General features: G+C 42.2%; 1 protein-coding gene across 1 annotated transcript in view; it reads right to left on the reverse strand.

Moving 5' to 3' along the window:
* The window catches only part of LOC123760817 (galactoside alpha-(1,2)-fucosyltransferase 2-like), a 215164-nt gene that overhangs the window by 143612 nt on the left and 44537 nt on the right, over window positions 1-27015 (reverse strand). The window contains exon 2 of the mRNA XM_069328418.1: window positions 11505-11668. Within this exon, the coding sequence (XP_069184519.1) occupies window positions 11505-11658 (154 nt within the window). The 5' untranslated portion in view covers window positions 11659-11668. The remainder of the gene's footprint in view (window positions 1-11504; window positions 11669-27015) is intronic.

The following is a 27015-nucleotide window of genomic DNA, read 5'->3' on the forward strand; positions in this document are numbered from 1 at the left end:
TAGTAAAAGTTTGGAGTCCCGGGGTATAGAGAACGAAAGTAAGAATACGGGTAGAGGGAGAGTAAAAAGCAGGAAAGATTATCCGAGAACCCCCCCCCTCCCCGTGTTACAGTAGCACGTGTTTTATTTTTGCACGCGGATTCAAGGGTTGGTGGACTGGTTGCGGGATACTATGGAGGATTTTTGTAGTCCTGGGGTGCAGGTCGACTTCTTGCATTTGTTTTTCTTCTCGGTTCAGCTGGGTTCATGTAAAGTCCGAAGTAGGCTCAGGGTTTTGTTGGCGAATTATACATTTTGTTTGTGGGTTAGTAGGATGGAGGGGGTACGAGGTGGTTAGGAATTTAGGGTTTTGGCAGGGCCTTTGCATTTCACGATGTGGTGATTATGGCAGTCCTTTCCGTGGTTGTGTGTGGATTGGTTTACGGTTCTGTATGTCAGTGGTGCTGTTTTGTTGTAGGGGTTGGGGTTAGAGTGGGAGCGGGTGTGTATCTGAGTTTGGAAGTATGTTTGTGCGTGTATCTCTGGGTGCTGTTTCCTCTTGCGTGTGTTTTTTGGGGGGCTGGGGGCGGGGGTGGGTGTGGTTATGAGCATTTTGGTGTGTGTGTGTGGGTTTTGGTGTGGTTGTTTGGGTATTTTCGTGCGAGTGTGGGTTTGCTGTTGCGCACTGTTTGGTTGTGTGTGTGTCTTTTGTGTTTTTGGTTGGTGTGTTTGGAATTTTGTTTTTGCTTGGCGTTTATATTGCGGCCGTGCTTCATGCTGAGTTGTATGTGGCCTGGCTGTGTTGGCCTAGTTCCTGTGTGCGTTTGGTTGGCCCATCCTCCGTTTGTGGAGGTCGGGTCCGTATGTGTGTTGCCGTGTGTTTGTTTTGTCCGTTGTGATGCTGTGTGATGCCACTTTTTCCGTCTGTGTGGGGTTGGCTGCCCTATTCTCTGTGCCTGTCTTTCACCCAGGTTGTGGGTGTGACTTTTGTTGTATTATATTGCTTCCCATGTTCTGTGGTATGTATTGTGTCCCGTGGTGCTTCCCATGTTCTGTGGTATGTATTGTGTCCCGTGGTGCTTCCCATGTTCTGTGGTATGTATTGTGTCCCGTGGTGCTTCCCATGTTCTGTGGTATGTATTGTGTCCCGTGGTGCTTCCCATGTTCTGTGGTATGTATTGTGTCCCGTGGTGCTTCCCATGTTCTGTGGTATGTATTGTGTCCCGTGGTGCTTCGGGACCATCCGGCATGTAACGCCGTTGTCGGCGGCTACCCTGGGTGTATTCTTTTATGAAATATTATTTCTGTTTGTAGTTTGTGTATTTTACTGATTATGTATAATGTTTTGTACTGATGTCTTATGTTTCATGTCGTGTTCTCTCGTGTGTACTATTTTGTTCATTTATGTCTTTGCTCATGTGTATTCCTTTTGTTTTGTGTCATTTTCCTTGTTTCCGCCAATGCACCAAAAACTTGTGTTGTCTTATACTTGTACTTAATTTTTTGTTTTGTTCCTGCTTTATGTTCTTGCTGTATTCCGATGTTGTAATATATTTTTACTTGTTCTTGCACTTCCCAAATATATATTCTACCCCATGTTTCGTGTGCCTTTCCCTTTCTTGTTTAAGTTGTGGTGAGCTGTTCCGCTTTGGGGCCTTGTCGCCCTAATTTATTTTGTATTTATTTTGTTTTATTAATAAAAAGGAAAAAAGGTCTATCCACACACGTACTGGCTTAACGTACACCGCTGTCGACGGCTTAACTGTGACCGCACTGGCGTCGCCATTTGCTGTAAATCCTTGTTTGATGTTAATATAATCGCATCTGTAATCACCAGTGATTCGGCTCTGGTGTATTACAGATGCAAAAATCACAAATACAAACAGATGTAAGTGAAGATAGGCGGCCTCCGAGCTGTGTGAGGCAGCATGTCTTCCCTTGGGTCCCTACTACCAAATAACGCTTTTGCCTTTCACCACCGGCATGCTGGGGAACAAAGAAACTTGTGGGCAGAGTTGAAATTTCTGGAAACAGGAAGAGGACGGCTGCGAGAGGGGCAGAAAAATCAGTGGCATGCTTCGCTGTGGATTAGAATAGTCGTGTTTTTCAAATACTTTGATACTGTAGTCTTCTTTCTTCAAACATCAACAGGCTGCGAGGCGGTACAGAGGGCTTTATGGCTAGCTAGCTTAGGGGAAGGAGGAGCAGCCGGATGTATTCCGTGACGTCATCCCCTGTTGACCGATCATAATGCTTGGACACCTAGGCTTTGTCTTTAAGTGCTTCTGATTGGTGCACACACCTATTAAATTTTTTTGCGCCATCGCTAGTTAAACAGTGTTCCGCCAGGGGTAACACTGTATCTAGAGGGGAGGGGAGAAGTTGAGGTTAGCTGAGCAACGGTTCTTGAGGGTGAGAGCCTCACTCTTCCCCCCCCCTCCCCCCCCCACTACCAACTTACAGTAAAAATTACTACCTTGATCCTAGGTAACATTCCCCTGGACATTCACCTCTGAATACACCATGACACTGCAATCAGTCGTCTAGGTCGACATTGATAACATCTCTAGAATTCTCGTTGCATTATAAATCTGAAGACTCCAAACCTGCCACATATTGGATGAGAGTTAAGGAAGTTGTGCCAAGCAAGCACAACTGCAAGCATCCCTTACAACTGGAGCAGGCATAAACTTGTGCTATACGAAAGAATTCCTCCTAGCACAAGCTTCACAGTATTCAACTTTGTCAAAAGCATCAGGAAACAGAAAGAGCAGAGCTACCCTGTAAGTTGTAGCCGCCACCACAAAACTACAAAACGTCGTTGACTAATGCAAACTGAAAGTCAGCCAGAACGTCAATGGGTGTATAATCAAATTGTTTAATACTGTTTTGGGCAATAGTAGTATCAGAAAACGACATAGAGGCTCGACAGTTCTTTGCATTGGGAAACAAGTACAGAGGTGTTAATTACAGATGGCGACGTACAGATGTATGTATTACAGAGGGCGAGGTACCATGAGAGAGAATACATACAGTTTCAGCATTTTATGTTTAAGGTAGTCAGATTATATGTTAAAGGGGTTATCATAACTACAGTTTTTAGCGCTTTTGCTGATTTCTCAGCCATTACCGGTGTTAAATTATGCAGGTGTTTAACATTAGGGGCGGGGCACATAGAAGTCTCACAAACAGACTGAACGTCTGTTCAGTCTTATCTGTACTGTATCTATATCACTGTTGTACAATGTTGAAAACATTACCAAGGCGCACCCGGGATGCATTTTCAAATGTTTCATCAAGTTCAAATTTAGGCCTACGGGATATACTATATCCTAAGATATTCCAATAAATACCTAAGGGTTGACCATTTGGTCACCACTTGGTCCGGGAGACATCTCCCGTCACGCAGGGTGCAGTTGCGCCTCCACAGATCTCCAGTATCATCTTTTGATACTGGTAATGGCTCGAAAGGGCCACCACTTACGGGCTATTCATGCCCGTGCCACCTCTTGGGTGGCTTAATCTTCATCAATCACCTAAGGGTTGCAAAATCAATAGCTGGTGATCGAATCCCAACTAACATGATGCAGAGACAGTGATATATCGCTGGACCACCACATCACATAAGAAACAGGCAGTGGCAAAGCAAAAGGTTGGACTGTCATACCTTGCAAACCTAACAACAATAAACACAGTTATCTCTAGATTCCAAGAAAGTTCATCATACTGCTATTTCTTGCAATGTTGAGGTGATTCCTCGTCTATGACTAGTTCTTGTCCGGTTCCAGTTTGCCCTTTTATTTGTTTCCAGAAAAATGCCGAAGCTGCAGGGTTCACTACAGCAACAAATATTGATTAGTACCAATGGTTGGGCTTCACCTACCACACACTGTGTGTATCAGACAGTCTCTGACCTTATACCACAAGATTCCTTTCATGACAAAAAAATATGTCACGAATTATCCACTTTGTTCCTCAAGGAATCTGCTGATTAGATGTTGTCACAAAAATTAACCAAAAACCAAGATTGTAAGCTGTGCTTCAGATTAATCACTGTCAATTAGCAGTAACTTTATGACGCACTGCAAAGAACTCACGACTTCCTGACAGACTTGCCTTATCATTGTACAACAGCAGAGAGTGTTGCTACACACAGAGAGTGTTGCTACACACAGAGAGTGCTGCTACACACAGAGAGTGCTGCTACACACAGAGAGTGCTGCTACACACAGAGAGTGCTGCTACACACAGAGTGTTGCTAAACACAGAGAGTGCTGCTACACACAGAGAGTGCTGCTACACACAGAGAGTGCTGCTACACACACAGAGAGTGTTGCTACACACAGAGAGTGTTGCTACACACAGAGAGTGTTGCTACACACAGAGAGTGTTGCTACACACAGAGAGTGTTGCTACACACAGAGAGTGTTGCTACACACAGAGAGTGTTGCTACACACAGAGAGTGTTGCTACACACAGAGAGTGCTGCTACACACAGAGTGTGCTGTTACACACAGAGAGTGCTGCTACACACAGAGAGTGTTGCTACACACAGAGAGTGCTGTTACACACAGAGAGTGTTGCTACACACAGAGAGAGTGCTGCTACACACAGAGAGAGTGTTGCTACACACAGAGAATGTTGCTACACACAGAGAGTGTTGCTACACACAGAGAGAGTGTTGCTACACAGAGAGTGTGCTGCTACACACAGAGAGTGTTGCTACACACAGAGAGTGCTCCTACACACAGAGTATGCTGCTACACACAGAGAGTGCTGTTACACACAGAGAGTGCTGTTACACACAGAGAGTGCTGCTACACACAGAGAGTGCTGCTACACACAGAGTGTTGCTAAACACAGAGAGTGCTGCTACACACACAGAGTGCTGCTACACACAGAGAGTGTTGCTACACACAGAGAGTGTTGCTACACACAGAGAGTGTTGCTACACACAGAGAGTGTTGCTACACACAGAGAGTGTTGCTACACACAGAGAGTGTTGCTACACACAGAGAGTGTTGCTACACACAGAGAGTGCTGCTACACACAGAGTGTGCTGTTACACACAGAGAGTGCTGCTACACACAGAGAGTGTTGCTACACACAGAGAGTGCTGTTACACACAGAGAGTGTTGCTACACACAGAGAGAGTGCTGCTACACACAGAGAGAGTGTTGCTACACACAGAGAATGTTGCTACACACAGAGAGTGTTGCTACACACAGAGAGAGTGTTGCTACACAGAGAGTGTGCTGCTACACACAGAGAGTGTTGCTACACACAGAGAGTGTTGCTACACACAGAGAGTGCTCCTACACACAGAGTATGCTGCTACACACAGAGAGTGCTGTTACACACAGAGAGTGTTGCTACACACAGAGAGAGTGCTGCTACACACAGAGAGAGTGCTGTTACACACAGAGAGTGTTGCTACACACAGAGAGAGTGTTGCTACACACAGAGAGAGTGTTGCTACACACAGAGAGTGTTGCTACACACAGAGAGTGTTGCTACACACAGAGAGAGTGTTGCTACACACAGAGAGTGTTGCTGCACACACAGAGAGTGTTGCTACACAGAGAGAGAGTGTTGCTACACACAGAGAGTGTTGCTACACACAGAGAGTGTTGCTACACACAGAGAGTGTTGCTACACACAGAGAGAGTGTTGCTACACACAGAGAGTGCTGTTACACACAGAGAGTGCTGCTACACACAGAGAGAGTGCTGCTACACAGAGAGAGAGTGTTGCTACACACAGAGAGTGTTGCTACACACAGAGAGAGTGCTGCTACACACACAGAGTGCAGCTTCACACAGAGAGAGTGCTGCTACACACAGAGAGAGTGTTGCTACACACAGAGAGTGCTGCTGCTCACAGAGAGAGTGCTGTTACACACAGAGAGTGCTGCTACACACAGAGAGTGCTGCTACACACAGAGAGTGCTGCTGCACACACAGAGAGTGCTGCTGCACACACAGAGAGTGCTGCTACACACAGACAGTGCTGCTACACACAGAGAGAGTGCTGGTACACACAGAGAGAGTGTTGCTACACACAGAGAGAGTGCTGCTACGCACAGAGAGTGCTGTTACACACAGAGAGAGCTGCTACACACAGAGAGTGCTGCTACACACAGAGAGAGTGTTGCTACACACAGAAAGTGCTGCTACACACAGAGAGTGCTGCTACACACAGAGAGTGTTGCTACACACAGCGAGAGTGTTGCTACACACAGAGAGTGCTGTTACACACAGAGAGAGCTGCTACACACAGAGAGTGCTACTACACACAGAGAGTGCTGCTGCACACACAGAGAGTGCTGCTACACACAGAGAGTGCTGCTACACACAGAGAGAGTGCTGCTACACACAGAGAGAGTGCAGCTACACACAGAGAGAGTGCTGCTACACACAGAGAGAGTGCTGCTACACACAGAGAGAGTGCTGCTACACACAGAGAGAGTGTTGCTACACACAGAGAGTGCTGCTACACACAGAGAGAGTGTTGCTACACACAGAGAGTGCTGCTACACACAGAGAGTGTTGCTACACACAGAGAGAGTGTTGCTACACACAGAGAGTGCTGTTACACACAGAGAGTGTTGCTACACACAGTGAGTGCTGTTACACACAGAGAGTGCTGCTACACACAGAGAGTGCTGCTACACACAGAGAGTGCTGCTACACACAGAGAGAGTGTTGCTACACACAGAGAGTGCTGCTACACACAGAGAGAGTGTTGCTACACACAGAGAGAGTGTTGCTACACACAGAGAGTGTTGCTACACACAGAGAGAGTGTTGCTACACACAGAGAGTGTTGCTACACACAGAGAGAGTGTTGCTACACACAGAGAGAGTGCTGCTGCACACAGAGAGAGTGCTGCTGCACACACACACAGAGTGCAGCTGTTCTGTACTTCAGGACAGTTTTGATTATGAAGCTTCCAATACTGAAAGGGTTAAAATAACAAAAGATCACTTATGTTAAGCGCCTTCACTTTGTGATTCAGTCAAATGATATGTAGCTGCCAAATAACAGGCGGACCAAGTCCATAGATATATAAGATGTAATCCACAAATTACAAACAATGTTGCTATGTTGTAATCGTCGAAATAATGTTGCTATGTAGTTCAACCAAATTAACATTTAAGTTACAGATACAACCTAATAGTAACCTCGTTATAAAAACTTATTCATTCAATCATTGTAAAATATTGCTTAATAGTTCTTCATACTGGTTGTGGCTGAATGTAACTCTCAAACAATTCTGAGTGGTGGTATGATGAACTCCAGTGTCATAACAATATGTTAAATGTGCGCGACTGAATGCGAAATATGCTTACATTCTACTGAAAAAAAACGCATTTATGCTGACCTGTCCTGAACAAAGACCATTGTTGGGTCCGCTGTGACACAAATAAACAATAATTTCTCTCATGTTATTTAGGTTTTTCTCCTCAATAATTTTACTAATCTACATATATATAAATGCAAATGACCAATAACTAGAGTTGGGTGTGTCAGGAATTGTGACACTCCCACAATACTATTTGACTGGATTCTGAATTATTATTTTACAATTTTTCCCCGGGAGAAGGGAATGGTCGTAATATCGGACACTGGTCGCCCTGAAGACACAATACAAAAAATTAAACCGTAGTATTAATTATTTAAACGACTGAATTTGGAATTCTCACGGCGTTATTGATTTGCGTATTAAGGGAGAGAAGAGGGGGAGAGGGTGGGAGGAGCAGAGAGAGGGGGGGGAGGAAGTAGGGAAAGAAGGGGGGTAAAAGGTGGAGAATGGGGTGAGGGTAAGACGGGGAAAGAGAGAGGGATAATAATAAACTGGGAAGAGGTGGAGAGGGGAAGGGGGAAAGAGGTGGAAGAGGTGAGGGAAAAAAAGAGGGAGAACGGTTAGATAAATGGGGAGGGTCAATAGGTCGAGTGTTGAGGGAGGGAAGTAGAGGAGAAGGTGGGAAGTAGAGGAGAAAGTGGGAAGAAGAGGGAGAAGGGGGAGAGAAATGAGAGGAAAAAATGTGTAAAGAGTGAAAAGATTGAAGAACGGGGTTACAGGAGGAGAGGGGATGAAAAAGGGAACGGGAGATAGAGGAGAGAGAGGGGTTAGGGGAAGGGAAGAGGGAGTGATTGAGTGAAGGGGAGTTGGAGTGAAGGAAAGGGCCAGTGAAGGAAAGTGGAAGAGGGATATGGGAAGGGAGAGAGTAATGAGGGGTAGGGAAAGAGGATAGAGAGGGCGGTAGAGTGGGAAGGGTAAAGAAGGAGAAAAGAGGAAGAATGGAAGAGGGAGTAAGAGCGTGAGGGCAAGGGGGGAGAGAGTGAGTGGAGTGGAGAGAAGAGAAATGGGAGAGAAGAAATGAAGATGAAAGGGGGAAATGAAAGTTGATAGTGAAAGTGGGAGAGAAAGGAATGGGAAGAGACAGTGTACCCGGAGGTGCCCGGTTCTGCCTAGTATACAATAAATCATATAGGTTATCATAAGATTCCGTCATCCGTTGTGATTAAAGGAAAACACATAATTCATATTGCTCATTAATATCAGTACAATCATCAGTGTTATCATAGTTCATACAATATCTTACTTTCAGTTAAATCTGTTAAAAGGCATAATACTCTGCTAGCACAGTTAACAGGTATAATACTCTGCTAGCACAGTTAACAGACATAATACTCTGCTACCACAGTTAACAGGTATAATACTCTACAAGCACAGTTAACAGACATAATACTCTGCTAGCACAGTTAACAGACATAATACTCTGCTAGCACAGTTAACAGACATAATACTCTACAAGCACAGTTAACAGACATAATACTCTGCTAGCACAGTTAACAGGCATGATACTCTGCTAGCACAGTTAGTAGGCATAATACTCTGCTAGCAGAGTTAACAGGCATAATTCTCTGCTAGCACAGTTAACAGGTATAGTACTCTGCAAGGACAGTTAGCAGGCATAATACTCTGCTGGGAGAATTAACAGGCATAATACTCTGCTAGGACAGTTAAAAGGCATAATACTCTGCTAGGACAGTTAAAAGGCATAATACTCTGCTAGGACAGTTAAAAGGCATAATACTCTGCTAGGACAGTTAAAAGGCATAATACTCTGCTAGGACAGTTAAAAGGCATAATACTCTGCTAGGACAGTTAAAAGGCATAATACTCTGCTAGGACAGTTAAAAGGCATAATACTCTGCTAGGACAGTTAAAAGGCATAATACTCTGCTAGGACAGTTAAAAGGCATAATACTCTGCTAGGACAGTTAAAAGGCATAATACTCTGCTAGGACAGTTAAAAGGCATAATACTCTGCTAGGACAGTTAAAAGGCATAATACTCTGCTAGGACAGTTAAAAGGCATAATACTCTGCTAGGACAGTTAAAAGGCATAATACTCTGCTAGGACAGTTAGCAGGAATAAAACTCTGTTAGCACAGTTAACAGGAATAATACTCTGTTAGCACAGTTTGTAGGCTAAATACCGCTCACGCGTTTTGGCGAGAAAGCATTTCTCCTACCTTAGTGGTTTTGGACGTTCCGCGGGAGCTCGCGGGAGCTCGCGGGAGCGTGCGGTAATACTGAAGAGTGTACTCTCTTTTCAACTTTGTCACTTTAATTCTCGTCCTAGATTTTTCAATTTGGTAACAATGTGTTCGCAATAGAATGCTCTAAAGAATCCAAAGTAAATAAACACAAAAAGCCGGCTTACCACCCGCAGCAAACAGAGAAAGTGAGAGAAAGTAACCCGGGAGCGCAATAGAGTGATAAAATGTAAAATGTGCGATAAAAACTCCTTTCACTTTGGTCACCTCAATTTTCGTCTTAGGTCTTTCATTTTGGTATCATTGTGTGCGCAATAAAATTCCCAACAGGAGTATATGCATATATTATCAAAAACCGTGGCGCACTCTACCCGCCGACGTAGCACAGTTAACAGGCATAATACTCTGCTAGCACAGTTAACAGGCATAATACTCTGCCAGTACAGTTAACAGGCATAATACTCTGCCAGTACAGTTAACAGGCATAATACTCTGATAGCACAGTTAACAGGCATAATACTCTGCTAGCACAGTTAACAGACATAATACTCTGCCAGTACAATTAACAGGCATAATACTCTGCTAGCACAGTTAACAGGCATAATACTCTGCTAGCACAGTTAACAGGCATAATACTCTGTTAGCACAGTTAACAGGCATAATACTCTGCTAGCACAGTTAACAGGCATAATACTCTGCTAGCACAGTTAACAGGCATAATACTCTGCTAGCACAGTTAACAGGCATAATACTCTGCTAGCACAGTTAACAGGCATAATACTCTGATAGCACAGTTAACAGGCATAATACTCTGCTAGTACAGTTAACAGGCATAATACTCTGCTAGCACAGTTAACAGGCATAATACTCTGCTAGCACAGTTAACAGACATAATACTCTGCCAGTACAGTTAACAGGCATAATACTCTGCTAGCACAGTTAACAGGCATAATACTCTGCCAGTACAGTTAACAGGCATAATACTCTGCTAGCACAGTTAACAGGCATAATACTCTGATAGCACAGTTAACAGGCATAATACTCTGATAGCACAGTTAACAGGCATAATACTCTGATAGCACAGTTAACAGGCATAATACTCTGATAGCACAGTTAACAGGCATAATACTCCTGTTAGCACAGTTAACAGGCATAATACTCTGATAGCACAGTTAACAGGCATAATACTCTGATAGTACAGTAAACAGACATAATACTCTGATAGCACAGTTAACAGGCATAATACTCTGATATCAAACTTAACAGGCATAACACTCTGCTAGCACAGTTAACAGGCATAATACTCCTGTTAGCACAGTTAACAAGCATAATACTCTGATTGCACGGTTAACAGGCATAATACCCTGTTATTACAGTTAACAGGCATAAAACCCTGTTAGGACAGTTAACAGGCATAATACTCTGCTAGCACAGTTAACGGGCATAATACTCTGCTTGCACAGTTAACGGGCATAATACTCTGATAGCACAGTTAACAGGCATAATACTTTGATAGCACTGTTAACAGGCATAATACTCTGATAGCACAGTTAACAGGCATAATACTCTGATAGCACAGTTAACAGGCATAATACTCTGATAGCACAGTTAACAGGCATAATACTCTGATAGTACAGTTAACAGGCATAATACTCTGATAGCACAGTTAACAGAATAATTACACCTAATCATAAAATAATAATGTGCGTTCCATGGACCAAACACTTCTCATCCCATGATCATTATTCCATTGTTTCATATCATATACACGGTGTTATATCACTATTTCATTAACTTTCTGGAGGACGTTATATTCATTGGTTACAGCTCTGAATCAAGATACAGACTTAAATAATTAAAATTCAACATAAAGAATTTAATTGTTTTCACTTCGTTCATGTTCCCGGAGTAAAATACTGGAAGGGAAATTTCTAATATTAGAATTAAAGTACTAACCTTCCATCTTAATGTTGTTTTGGAAAGTTGACCTTAGATTAGAGGTTGAGGACTGTTGTAAGTAGGAGGTTGGGTTGGTAAGGTAAGGTAGCAAGTGGTAGATGGAGAGGACCATTGCCGAAGCAGCAAACACCATCGCAGCTTTTCTTGACATGACGCAGTTCCTGCAAGAATAAGTATCTCTTTTATACTCTTGAGCCCCATCTACATATATAAGAGAGAATCTCTGTTTTTTTTGTTTGTCTCTATAAGGATGGACGCCACATGTTCAGGGCTAATCTCTCCGAACGCTGTGATGGATGGTCTGAGAGAGAGAGAGAGAGAGAGAGAGAGAGAGAGAGAGAGAGAGAGAGAGAGAGAGAGAGAGAGAGAGAGAGAGAGAGAGAGAGAGAGAGTGAGAGAGAGAGAGAGAGAGAGAGAGAGAGAGAGAGAGAGAGAGAGAGAGAGAGAGAGAGAGAGTGAGAGTGAGAGTGAGAGTGAGAGTGAGAGTGAGAATGAGAGTGAGAGTGAGAGTGAGAGTGAGAGAGAGAGAGAGAGAGAGAGTGTGAGAGTGAGAATGAGAGTTTGAGAAAATGAATGTTCTCTCTTTGAATGAGAGAAAGAGTTTGCAGGGCAACCATAATCGAGTTTAGACAGGACGAGAGAGGAACGCAAATAAAGGAGCGTGCGCCTATCCGCTCCCCAAGAAGTATGGGACAAAACCTTAAGTAGGTTGAGGGCCTTAGAGCATTCAACACGGAGGTAAGAGACATGGGGCGACCAAGACAAACGAGTGTCAAAGAATAACCCCAAAAGCTTCGCGGAATCTTTGTACTCAAGGGGGTGACCATAAAGTGACAAAGAGGGACGAAGAACGACCCGCTTCCGATTAAAAGTCTTGGCACAAGTCTTAGTAGTAGAGAACTTGAAGCCATGATTGGTGGCCCAAGATGACACGGCATCAATTGCAAGTTGAAGCCGGCGCTGAAGGAGAGGCGAATCATCACCCTGACAGCAAAGGATAAGATCATCGACATAAAGAGCGGAGAAGATGCTAGAAGAAAGGGAGGAAAGAAGACCATTGAGGGCAACCAGAAAAAGAGTAGTAGTCAGAACACTACCTTGGGGCACACCTTCATACTGCCGAAAAGTGGCAGAGAGAGTGGCACCAAGCCTGACTCGAAAGGTACGACAACAGAGAAAGCATTGAAGGAAGAGAGGGAGATTACCACGAAGGCCAAAACAACGAAGTTGGGACAGAATATGGTATCTCCAAGTCGTGTCATAAGCCTTTTCCAGGTCAAAAAGGACGGCAACAACGGAGGTCTTCGAAGCAAAACCAGTACGAATATAGACCTCCAAGTTCACCAAGACATCAGTCGTGCTGTGGCACTTGCGAAAACCAAATTGAGAAGGAGAGAGGTGGTGATGGTGTTCCAAGAACCACATCAGACAGACATTCACCATACGCTCAAAGAACTTGCAAACACAACTCATGAGAGCAATAGGGCGGAAGTCCTTAGGGGACATACCGAGAGATCCTGGTTTCCGAATAGGGAGTACAACGGCATCTAGCCAGTCCTCAGGGACGGACGACGACTCCCAGACCTGGTTATACAGACTCAGAAAATACTGAGACGTGCACGGAGGGAGATGGCGAAGCATCTCATAATGAACATCATCCGAGCCCGCCGCCGTAGATCCGCAGAGGGCCAGGGCAGATTGAAGTTCAGATAGAGTGAAAGGATCGTTATAGGGAAGGCGGAGATGAGTGCAGAAATCTAAAGGATAAGATTCCTTGCCCCAATCTTGTGGATCTTCTTCCAGATCTGCGGCAGAGAAGTATCGGACGTAATGGTTGAAACATAAGATTTCCAACTCTCACGTTTAGCTGTACGGATGGTCGTACGGGCCTCCGCACTTGCCTTCCGAAAATGAATAAAAGAATCAGCCGTCTGCCGGAGGCGGTGTTTCTTCCAGGCTGCACGCTTACAGTGGACAAGCCGAGCACAGTCCACATTCCACCAGGGAACACACTTCCGTGTGCCCCGGGAGGAAGAGCGAGGGATAGAGCTGAGGGCAGCATTGAAGACAGTGTCATAAAAAAGGAGGAGGGCGCGAGGAAGAGGCAGAGAGGAGAGGTCAGAGAGAGTAGCACGGAGGGTGAATAGGCACCAGTCAGCCTTGGCAAACTACCACCTAGGGAAGGAAAGGGGAGGGAGGAAAGAGAAAGAGGAAACGAGGATAGGGAAATGATCACTGTTATGGAGTTCATCAAGAACCTGCCATGTGAAATCTAAGTAAAGGGACGACGAGCAGAGAGAAAGATCAAGACAGGAAAGGGTGCGAGTTCGAGAGTCCACATGAGTGGGCTCACCAGAATTCAGAAGAGATAGAGAAGAAGCGAGGACGAACGGTTCGAGAAGACGGCCTTGGGTGTTTGTCAGAACATCACCCCAGAGGGAATGTAGACAGTTGAAATCACCCAAAAGGAGCACCGGCTCTGGCAAGGAGTCCAAGAGGTGCTTAAGATCAGGAAGGGAAAGCGGGACATTTGGAGGGAGATAAATGGAACAGACTGTATACCATTTACCCACAAAATCACGGTCAGCAGAACAATGGATAGGTGACGTAAGAAGAAGGGGGACAAAGGGAATATCAGATCGAATTAAGAGAGCAGTAGAGTTACGGGCACAACTTGCATTAAGTTATGCACAACTTGCATTAAAAGAGATGCAACTTGCATCTCTCTTGCATGTTTAGGCAAGTTGTGCATTAAGCATAGACACAGAGTCTCCCATATTAACAGGAATTTGATGAAAGAATGTGAGTAGCCCCTCACTATGCTCTAGTTGCCCTTGGGAGGTGGTGATCTTTGGAGGTGAAATACTATGAAATTTCCATCTCTTTTAAGGGTTTGAGCTGTGGGGCAGTGGGTTAAAGGCTTACTAGTTATGCCAGTTGCTGTAAGGCGTACCAGTTATGCCAGTTGCTGTAAGGCTTCTGTGCTGGCTAGGGTTCGAATCTCCTGGTGGGAAAGTGTTCTAAGGTTGTATAATCTCTCTCTTGCGTGTTTAGGCAAGTTGTGCATTATATATATGTATATATATATATATATATATATATATATATATATATATATATATATATATATATATATATATATATATATATATATATATATATATATATATATATATATATATATATATATATATATATATATTATTAAATATGACCGAAAAAGTAAGATTAATAATTCTAACACGAATTTTCTCTATCTTTCTTACATTTCTTTTCACTGTTGATGGTAATTCAAAGATCAATTCTCCAAAATTCATTTTTATTTCTAGTCTGACGCGACACTTGAGCGCGTTTCGTAAAACATATTACATTTTCATAGACTTTAGTTTACACACAACTGAAACTGAATAGAGCTTTACACATCTTCGAGGTTTATATCTACATTTGGGTGAGGTGGATGAGATGAAAAACGAACTTTCAACAATGGGTATTCAATGGGTATTAAATTCCAATACAAGACAGAACACGAAACAATGGGAATTGAATGGGTATTAAATTCAAACACGAAACAATGGGTATTGAATGGAAGTAATTGTAGAAAGCCTATTGGTCCATATTTCTTGATGCTTCTATATTGGAGCAGAGTCTTGAAGTAGGTAGAATATAGTTGTGCATTAATTGGCTGTTGATTGCTGGTGTTGACTTCTTGATGTGTAGTGCCTCGCAGACGTCCAGCCGTCTGGAACTTAGTTTGGTCAGAGAGTTCTAAAGTCAAAGTTTTGGTCAAACTAAGTTCCAAAGGGTAACGAAGGACACTACAGCCGAATTGAAAGCAAAGGTCAACAAACTGATCGAAACTGTGAACGCCAAGAAATCCGGACTCCACCTGCCAAAGATCATTGGGGAATATAAACCTGGATATGCGTATGGAAATGTCAAGACACACAAGCCTGGAAACCCACTTCGGCCAATCATTAGCCAGATACCCACACCCACGTACAGACTGGCGAAGCGACTCAACGGCCTGCTGACTCCTTATGTTCCTTGCGCCTTCAGCCTGAAGTCTCCAAAGGAATTTGTTGACTTACTGCGGGGCACACGGGCCACAGGGATAAGAGCCTCGTTGGACGTAGAATCGCTGTTTACCAACGTACCTGTGGACGAGACAATCGGGATGATAGCCGACAGAGTGTATCATGATCCAGCCTGTACTCCTCTTGACATACCAGAAAATATTCTAAGGAAACTACTCCAAGCTTGTGCTAAAGAGGCACCCTTCTTGAGCCCGGATGGGCACATGTATAAGCAAGTAGATGGGGTCGCCATGGGTTCTTCCCTAGGTGTCCTGTTTGCAAACTTCTACATGGGTACCATCGAGCAAAAAGTCTTAGTCGACATGAACTTGAAACCGGCCATATACTGCAGGTATGTTGACGACATTTTTACACAGGTACCTGATGTCAGACATCTGCAGGAGCTGAAGGAGGCATTTGAGCAGAGTTCCATGCTGCGTTTCACTTACGAGATGGAAAAGGATGGGAAGCTGCCCTTTCTAGATGTAACAGTCATGGAAAAGAGCGGAGGTTTCCACACTGCAGTCTACACTAAGGAAACGAACATAGGAATGTGCCTAAATGCCAACAGCGACTGCCCAGACAGGTACAAGAGGAGTGTTGTTAACGCATATGTCGACCGTGCTCTAAGCCACAGCTCAGAATATAAGCAAGTCGACGAAGAACTCTGTAGGGTAAGGTAGGTCCTAGTCAACAACGGCTTCTCCAATGGTTTCGTCGAAGACATCATAAGAAGGAAAGTGAAACGCCATGCAACCTCTGAAGAGACAACTAACACAACACCTATACCCCCTATTAGACTATTTTACAGGAACTTCTTTTCCACAGCTCATAAAACAGGAAAGGGTCCTGAAAGATATTGTTAATAGAAACGTTATCCCTACAGACAAAAATCAGAGGATACAACTGACGATTTACTATAAAACCAGAAAAACGGCCAGCCTACTCATGAGAAACTCTCCAGACACAAAGCAGAACGCTTTAAAAGAGACCAACGTAGTCTATGCCTTCAAATGCCCACTTGGGGACTGTAAGCTCCAAAAAACCCAGTATATAGGCAAGACAACAACATCTCTTTCTAGGCGTTTAACGATGCATAAACAACAGGGCTCCATTAAGGAACATATAATCTCTTCCCACAACCAAACCATCGCCAGAGAAATCCTAGTAAACAACACAGAAATCATCGATAGATACAGCGACAGCAGGTGGCTTGACGTTTGCGAGGCACTACACATTAAGAAGTCAACACCAGCAATCAACAGCCAATTAATGCACAACTATATTCTACCCACCTCAAGACTCCGCTCCAATATAGAAAAATCAAGAAATATGGACCAATAGGCTTTCTACAATCACTTCCATTTCAATACCCATTGTTTCGTGTTCTGTCTTGTGTTGATGAAATTAATACCCTATTAATGCTACCTCTTGTTCTGTCTTGTGTTGATGAAATTAATACCTTATTAATGCCACCTCACCCCATCCACCTCACTGAAATGTAGATATAAACAAAAATCGAAGATGTGTAAGTTCTATTCAGTTGTGTATTTGTAAACTAAAGTCTTTGAAAATGTAATAAGTTTTGCGAAACGCGCTCGTGTCGCGTCAGACTAGAAATAAAAATGAATTTTGGAGAATTGATTTTTGAATTACCTCCAACAGTGAAAAGAAATGTACGAAAGATTGAGAAAATTCGTGTTAGAATTATTAATCTTACTTTTTCGGTCATATTTAATAATATATATATATATATATATATATATATATATATATATATATATATATATATATATATATATATATATATATATATATATATATATATATATATATATATATATATATATATATATATATATATATATATATATATATATATATATATATATTTATAGCCGAGTGGTGAGTGCGAGGGACAGCTAACCACCCCTGTTGTCACCGCCCGTGTCCACCCTCCCACACCACGCAGATATCACAGCCTGCCCGGGGGACGGAGGGGACTACCTAAACTAATCAGGAACATCTCAGCCAAGAGCACGGTCCTGGGAACAATGCACCCAGAGGCGCACCCAGAGGGGGACCCAGACCCAGAGGAACGTGTCGGGTGTGTGACTAATCTCACAGCCTTAGAAACGATGGAACCCTACGTCAACACAACAACTGAGAGGGTTAATGGACGGTACCTGTAGAGAAGGAAGGCCCACAGGTCCCCCCGGCACCCCCACACATCCCAGCAAGCTTCATGTCATCAGATGACCTCCTGGGGGCCATCAAAGCATCCACCACCAGAACTCTTCCCCACATTCCTAAAGCAGCACACCCATTTGCAGCAGGGTAATATACAGACCTTCTAAGAAAAGTGAATGAACGGTCTGAAAATCTTAATGCTGCGGCCACCATCAAAGCATGGCATAATTTGCTCCTGTTTGGCAATATTTGCTTAGGCGTACCTGCAAGAGGAGGCAAGTCGCTAGCCTCATCAGTCACTAGAGGAATAAATAATTTCCCCAGAGCTGACAACTTGATCCCCATCCCTCCTCAACGCAAAAACCGTCGTGGAAGACCCAAAAGTTCCAATGATAATTTTAAGCTTGGAACACAAGTGACCATGAAAATTTAAGAGGTCAACACAGTAGGGGCAATTAGGTTACTTACCAGTGAAGAAACAATCGCCCCTAGAAATACAGCAGCTGCCGACTGAGAGAGAAGCACCCTCCTTGAGTACCATGGGAACCCACTGCTCGGGACACAAATGTCCCAGACATGGGACCTCTATTCCTCCAAGCGTCAGAGGTATACAAAGCCATCATGTCATTTCCACCAGGCTCAGCAGGGGGATACACTGGAGTAAGACCTCAGCACCTCAATGAGATGACAAACCCAGTTCTCGGCGAAGTTGCCGAGACACTACTGTCAGAGATCACGAAGTTTGTCAACGACTGTCTCTCCGGGTTGATCCCAGATACAATTAAACCCTTCTTCTTCGGAGCATCCCTTTGTGCCCTTAAGAAGAAGGGTGGTGGAGTCAGACCCATTGCCGTGGGTAACACACTTCGGCGCCTTGTTGCTAGGGCAGCTGTCAGAAAAATCAGCATAGACGCTGCAACGATGCTTCGACCCCATCAACTAGGTTTTGGTGTCCCCCCATGGCTGTGAAGCAGCAGCTCATGCAGCACGAGCCTATATCAAGGACCTCCCAGAAAATAAGGCATTAATTAAATTAGACTTTAAAAATGCCTTCAACCAGGTAAAAAGGGATGTGGTACTGGAAGCAGTTCGAACAAGCTTTCCATGTCTACTCCCCTTCGTCTCAGCAGGGTACAGTAGGGAATCGACACTGTTGTTTGGGGAACATGAAGTTGTTTCCGCAGAAGGTGTCCAGCAGGGAGACCCACTTGCCCCTTTTCTTTTCTGCATGGCAGCTAAGGAGGTCACAAGCAGGTTGTCCAGCGAATTCAACATCTGGTTCCTGGACGATGGCACCCTGGCAGGGACACAGGAATCCCTGTTAGGAGATCTTCAGCTAGTGAAATCTAGGGGAGAGGAGTTAGGCCTTACACTAAATCCATCAAAGTGTGAAATCATTTCATCCAGCCAACCAATCATAGATGCAGTACGAATCTTATTGCCAGGAGCTCAAGTGATCGCTCCCACCGACAGTGTGCTGCTATGGGCACCTTTGGGCTCGAACGCTATTGTGGTATTCCTCGAAGAAAAGCTTAAAGACCTGAGGAGGATGGAGGCGCGAATAGGGGCTTTGGATGCTCACGATGCTTTGTACCTTCTTACAAGGTGCCTGGCCTTGCCCAGACTTACCTATTTCCTCGAGTGTGCTCCTTCCTTTGACAGCCCAAAACTAACGGAATACGACTCACTCCTAAAGAAAATAACTATGAAAGTGTTAAACCTCTCCCTGTAAGATGACCAGTGGGACCAAGCAACGCTCCCAGTTAGACTCGGGGTTATAGGTATTCGCAAGGCGACACAGTTAGCATTGCCGGCATTCTTATCCTCGACCAGTGCTACAAGTGAATTAGTGAAGGAAATACTACCAGAATACCAAAGGAACTCCATTGGGATTCGTGATCCCAAATTTGTGGAAGGAGCTGGTCAGTGGGACACTCTTGCCAATTCACACACCCAACCAACTTTTCCAAACGACGGTAAACAGGCCAAATGGGATGGCCCCATAGTGGAGAACATCGCCAAAGCATTGCTGGAGGCAGCTTCTCAGAAGGACAGAGCGCGTCTCCTTGCTCTGCAAGCCTCCCATGCTGGGGACTTCCTGTTGGCAGTCCCTAATTCCGCCTTGGGCACCCGCCTGGACCATTGGGCCCTACGTATTGGTGTTGCTCTGCGCCTTGCCGCCCCTATCTCCACCGAGCACCGGTGTATTTGCGGCCATGCACGGGCGGACCGATACGGCAGCAATGGTCTCATCTGTCATAAGACACAGGGAAAAATTGTCAGACATGAAGCAGTCAATGACATCATCAAGAGAAGTTTGGCTACAGCTGGGTGTCCAGCACAAAGGGAACCCTAGTTGTGCAGACCTGACAACAGCCAAAAATGCCCGGATGGAGTCACCCTGCAGCCATGGAGGGAAGGTAAACAGGTCGTATGGGATTACACCTGTGCATCTACATTGGCTGATACCTATTTACGTTACAGCTTAGCGGAGGGAGGTGGGGCAGCCACCTTCAGGGAGAGCCAGAAAATTCACAAGTGCAGAGACCTAGAACGTTGTTACAGGTTCGTGCCGATAGGCTCTGAGACTCTGGGCGCCTAGGGTAAATGTGCACTCAAGTTTTTAAAGGAGGTTGGTGAGGAACTCATTGGGAAAACTAGAGACCCACGAGCAGCCAGTTTTCTGTTCCAGCGCCTCAGTGTCGCAGTTCAGAGGGGAACTGCGTGCTGTATCCTGGGTATGCACCCAACCTCCTAGGAGCTGGATGAGGTCTTCGAAAGCTGATTGTTTAATTGTTATATATTTGTGTGTGTGTGTGTGTGTTCTCTGTAAACTGTAGCATTGCAATAAAATAAAACAAAAGATCTTCTCTGAATGCTCTTTGTTTTTCAGGGACCCACATCTTCTTCGAGGATGTGGGTCCCTGCAATTGCACCAGAGGTGGTGCCCCTAATATATATATATATATATATATATATATATATATATATATATATATATATATATATATATATATATATACATATATATATATATATATATATATATATATATATATATATGTTGTACCTTGTAGCCAGAATGCGCTTCTGAACCTACTATGCAAGGCCCGACTTGCCTAATAAGCCAAGTTTTCCTGAATTAATATATTTTCTCTAATTTTTTTCTTATGAAATGATAAAGCTACCTATTTCATTATGTATGAGGTCAATTTTTTGTTATTGGAATTAATATTAACGTAGATATATGACCGAACCTAACCAACCCTACCTAACCTAACCTAACCTATCTCTATAGGTAAAGTTCGGTTAGGTAGCCGAAAAAGTTAGGTTAGGTTAGGTTAGGTAGTCGAAAAAAAATTATTTCATGAAAATTTTTCTTATTAGGCAAATCGGGCCTTGCATAGTAGGCTGAGAAGTGCGTTCTGGCTACTAGGTACGACATATATATATATATATATATATATATATATATATATATATATATATATATATGTCGTACCTAGTAGCCAGAACGCACTTCTGAGCCTACTATGCAAGGCCCGATTTGCCTAATAAGCCAAGATTTCCTGAATTATTATATTTTCTCTAATTTTTTTCTTATGGAATGATAAAGCTACCCATTTCATTATGTATGAGGTCAATTTTTTGTTATTGGAATTAAAATTAACGTAGATATATGACCGAACCTAACCAACCCTACCTAACCTAACCTAACCTATCTCTATAGGTTAGGTTCGGTTAGGTAGCCTAAAAAGTTAGGTTAGGTTAGGTTAGGTAGGTTAGGTCGTCGAAAAACAATTATTTCATGAAAACTTGGCTTATTAGGCAAATCGGGCCTTGCATAGTAGGCTGAGAAGTGCGTTCTGGCTACTAGGTACGACATATATATATATATATATATATATATATATATATATATATATATATATATATATATATATATATATATATATGTCGTACCTAGTAGCCAGAATGCACTTCTCAGCCTACTATGCAAGGCCCGATTTGCCTAATAAGCCAAGTTTTCATGAATTAATTGTTTTTCGACTACCTAACCTACCTAACCTAACCTAACCTAACTTTTTCGGCTACCTAACCTAACCTAACCTATAAAGATTGGTTAGGTTAGGTTAGGTAGGGTTGGTTAGGTTCGGTCATATATCTACGTTAATTTTAACTCCAATAAAAAAAATTGACCTCAAACATAATGAAATGGGTAGCTTTATCATTTCATAAGAAAAAAATTAGAGAAATAATATTAATTAAGGAAAACTTGGCTTATTTGGCAAAACAGGCCTTGCATATTAGGCTGAGAAGTGCGTTCTGGCTATTAGGTACGACATATATATATATATATATATATATATATATATGTCGTACCTAGTAGCCAGAACTCACTTTTCAGCCTACAATGCAAGGCCCGATTTGCCTAATAACCCAAGTTTTCATGAATTAATATATTTTCTCTAATTTTTTTCTTTTGAAATGATAAAGCAACCCATTTCATTATGTAAGATGTCAATTTTTTTTATTGGAGTTAAAATTAACGTAGATATATGACCGAACCTAACCAACCCTACCTAACCTAACCTAACCTATCTTTATAGGTTAGGTTAGGTTAGGTTGCCGAAGAAGTTAGGTTAGGTTAGGTTAGGTAGGTTAGGTAGTCGAAAAGCAATTAATTCATGAAAACTTGGCTTATTAGGCAAATCGGGCCTTGCATAGTAGGCTCAGAAGTGAGTTCTGGCTACTAGGTACGACATATATATATATATATATATATATATATATATATATATATATATATATATATATATATATATATATATATATATATATGTCGTACCTAGTAGCCAGAACGCACTTCTCGGCCTACTATGCAAGGCCCGATTTGCCTAATAAGCCAAGTTTTCATGAATTAATTATTTTTCGACTACCTAACCTCCCCTAACCTAACGTTTTCGGCTACCTAACCTAACCTAACCTATAAAGTTTGGTTAGGTTATGTTAGGTAGGGTTGGTTAGGTTCGGTCATATATCTACGTTAATTTTAACTCCAATAAAAAAAAAATGACCTCATACATAATAAAATGGGTAGCTTTATCATTTCATAAGAAAAAAGTTAGAGAAAATATATTAATTCAGGAAAACTTGGCTTATTAGACAAATCAGGCCTTGCATAGTAGGCTGAGAAGCACTTTCTGGCTACTAGGTACGACATATATATATATATATATATATTATTAAATATGACCGAAAAAGTAAGATTAATAATTCTAACACGAATTTTCTCAATCTTTCGTACATTTCTTTTCACTGTTGGAGGTAATTCAAACATCAATTCTCCAAAATTCATTTTTATTTCTAGTCTGACACGACACGAGCGCGTTTCGTAAAACTTATTACATTTTGAAAGACTTTAGTTTACAAATACACAACTGAATAGAACTTAAAAATCTCCGATTTTGTTTATATCTACATTTGAGTGAGGTGGATGGGGTGAGGTGGCATTAATAGGGTATTAATTTCATCAACACAAGACAGAACAAGAGGTGGCATTAATAGGGTATTAATTTCATCAACACAAGACAGAACACGAAACAATGGGTATTGAAATGGAAGTGATTGTAGAAAGCCTATTGGTCCATATTTCTTGATGCTTCTATATTGGAGCGGAGTCTTGAGGTGGAAAGCAAACCTTGACCTTGAAAGCAAAGATCAACAAACTGATCGAAACTGTGAACGCCAAGAAATCCGGACTCCACCTGCCAAAGATCATTGGGGAATATAAACCTGGATATGCGTATGGAAATGTCAAGACACACAAGCCTGGAAACCCACTTCGGCCAATCATTAGCCAGATACCCACACCCACATACAGACTGGCGAAGCGACTCAACGGCCTGCTGACTCCTTATGTTCCTTGCGCCTTCAGCCTGAAGTCTCCAAAGGAATTTGTTGACTTACTGCGGGGCACACGGGCCAAAGGGATAAGAGCCTCGTTGGACGTAGAATCGCTGTTTACCAACGTACCTGTGGACGAGACAATCGGATGATAGCCGACAGAGTGTATCGTGATCCAGCCTGTACTCCTCTTGACATACCCGAAAATATTCTAAGGAAACTACTCCAAGCTTGTACTAAAGAGGCACCCTTCTTGAGCCCGGATGGGCACATGTATAAGCAAGTAGATGGGGTCGCCATGGGATCTCCCCTAGGTGTCCTGTTTGCAAACTTCTACATGGGTACCATCGAGCAAAAAGTCTTAGTCGACATGAACTTGAAACCGGCCATATACTGCAGGTATGTTGACGACATTTTTACACAGGTACCTGATGTCAGACATCTGCAGGAGCTGAAGGAGGCATTTGAGCAGAGTTCCATGCTGCGTTTCACTTACGAGATGGAAAAGGATGGGAAGCTGCCCTTTCTAGATGTAACAGTCATGGAAAAGAGCGGAGGTTTCCACACTGCAGTCTACACTAAGGAAACGAACATAGGAATGTGCCTAAATGCCAACAGCGACTGCCCAGACAGGTACAAGAGGAGTGTTGTTAACGCATATGTCGACCGTGCTCTAAGCCACAGCTCAGAATATAAGCAAGTCGACGAAGAACTCTGTAGGGTAAGGCAGGTCCTAGTCAACAACGGCTTCTCCAATGGTTTCGTCGAAGACATCATAAGAAGGAAAGTGAAACGCCATGCAACCTCTGAAGAGACAACTAACACAACACCTATACCCCCTATTAGACTATTTTACAGGAACTTCTTTTCCACAGCTCATAAAACAGGAAAGGGTCCTGAAAGATATTGTTAATAGAAACGTTATCCCTACAGACAAAAATCAGAGGATACAACTGACGATTTACTATAAAACCAGAAAAACGGCCAGCCTACTCATGAGAAACTCTCCAGACACAAAACAGAACGCTTTAAAAGAGACTAACGTCGTCTATGCCTTCAAATGCCCACTTGGGGACTGTAAGCTCCAAAAAACCCAGTATATAGGCAAGACAACAACATCTCTTTCTAGGCGTTTAACGATGCATAAGCAACAGGGCTCCATTAAGGAACATATAATCTCTTCCCATAACCAAACCATCGCCAGAGAAATCCTAGTAAACAACACAGAAATCATCGATAGATACAGCGATAGCAGGCGGCTTGACGTTTGCGAGGCACTACACATCAAGAAGTCAACACCAGCAATCAACAGCCAATTATTGCACAACTATATTCTACCCACCTCAAGACTCCGCTCCAATATAGAAGCATCAAGAAATATGGACCAATAGGCTTTCTACAAACACTTCTATTCAATACCCATTGTTTCTGTTCTGTCTTGTGTTGATATTTTTAATACCCTATTAATATCCCCTCTTGTTCTGTCTTGTGTTAATGCCACATCACCCCTCCCACCTCACTCAAATGTAGATATAAAATCAGAGATACGTAAGTTCTAATCAGTTGTGTATTTGTGAAGTCTTTGAAAATGTAATAAGTTTTACGAAACGCGCCCGTGTCGCGTCAGACTAGAAATAAAAATGAATTTTGGAGAAGTGATTTTTGATTTACCTCCAACAGTGAAGCGTAATGTACGAAAGATTGAGAAAATTCGTGTTAGAATTATTAATCTTACTTTTTCGGTCATATTTAATAATATATATATATATATATATATATATATAAATATATATATATATATATATATATATATATATATATATATATATATATATATATATATATATATATATATATATATATATATATATATATATATATATATATATATGTCGTACCTAGTAGCCAGAACGCACTTATCAGCCTACTATGCAAGGCCCGAATTGCCTAATAAGCCAAGTTTTCCTGAATTAATATATTTTTTCTAATTTTTTTCCTATGAAATGATAAAGCTACTCATTTCATTATGTATGAGGTAAAAAATTTTTATTGTAGTTGAAATTAGCGTAGATATATGACCGAACCTAACCAACCCTACCTAACCTAACCTATCTTTATAGGTTAGGTTAGGTTAGGTGGCAGAAAAAGTTAGGTTAGGTTAGGTTAGGTAGGTTAGGTAATCGAAAAACAATTAATTCGTGAAAACTTGGCTTATTAGGCAAATCGGGCCTTGCATAGTAGGCTGACAAGTGCGTTCTGGCTACTAGTTACGACATATATATATATATATATATATATGTCGTACCTAGTAGCCAGAACTCACTTCTCAGCCTACTATTCAAGGCCCGATTTGCCTAATAAGCCAAGTTTTCCTGAATTAATATATTTACTATAATTTTTTTCTATTGAAATGATAAAGCTACCCTTTTCACTGTGTATGAGGTCAATTTTTTTTTATTGGAGTTAAAATTAACGTAGATATATGACCGAACCTAACCAACCCTACCTAACCTAACCTAACCTATATATATAGGTAAGGTTAGGTTAGGTAGCCAAAAAAAGCTAGGTTAGGTTAGGTTAGGTCGGTTAGGTCGACGAAAAAACATTAATTCATGAAAATTTGGCTTATTAGGCAAATCAGGCCTTGCATAGTAGGCTGAGAAGTGAGTTCTGGCTACTAGGTACGACATATATATATATATATATATATATATATATGTCGTACCTAGTAGCCAGAACTCACTTTTTGTCCTACTATTCAAGGCCCGATTTGCCTAATAAGCCAAGTTTTCCTGAATTAATATATTTTTTCTAATTTTTTTCTTATGAAATGATAAAGCTACCCATTTCATTATGTATGAGGTCAATTTTTTTTTATTGAAGTTAAAATTAACGTAGATATATGACCGAACCTAACCAACCCTACCTAACCTAACCAAACCTATCTTTATAGGTTAGGTTTGGTTAGGTAGCCGAAAAAGTTAGGTTAGGTTAGGTTAGGTAGGTTAGGTAGTCGAAAAACAATTAATTCATGAAAACTTGGCTTATTAGGCAAATCGGGCCTTGCATAGTAGGCTGAGAAGTGCGTTCTGGCTACTAGGTACGACATATATATATATATATATATATATATATATATATATATATATATATATATATTTATATATATATAACCTAACCTAATTTGCCTAATAAGCCAAGTTTTCCTGAATTAATATATTTTCTCAAATTTTTTACTTATGAAATGATAAAGCTACCCATTTCATTATGTATGAGGTCAATTATTTTTTATTGGAGTTAAAATTAACGTAGATATATGACCGAACCTAACCAACCCT

The sequence above is a fragment of the Procambarus clarkii genome, chromosome 21 (genome assembly GCF_040958095.1).
Source record: "Procambarus clarkii isolate CNS0578487 chromosome 21, FALCON_Pclarkii_2.0, whole genome shotgun sequence".
NCBI lineage: Eukaryota > Metazoa > Arthropoda > Malacostraca > Decapoda > Cambaridae > Procambarus > Procambarus clarkii.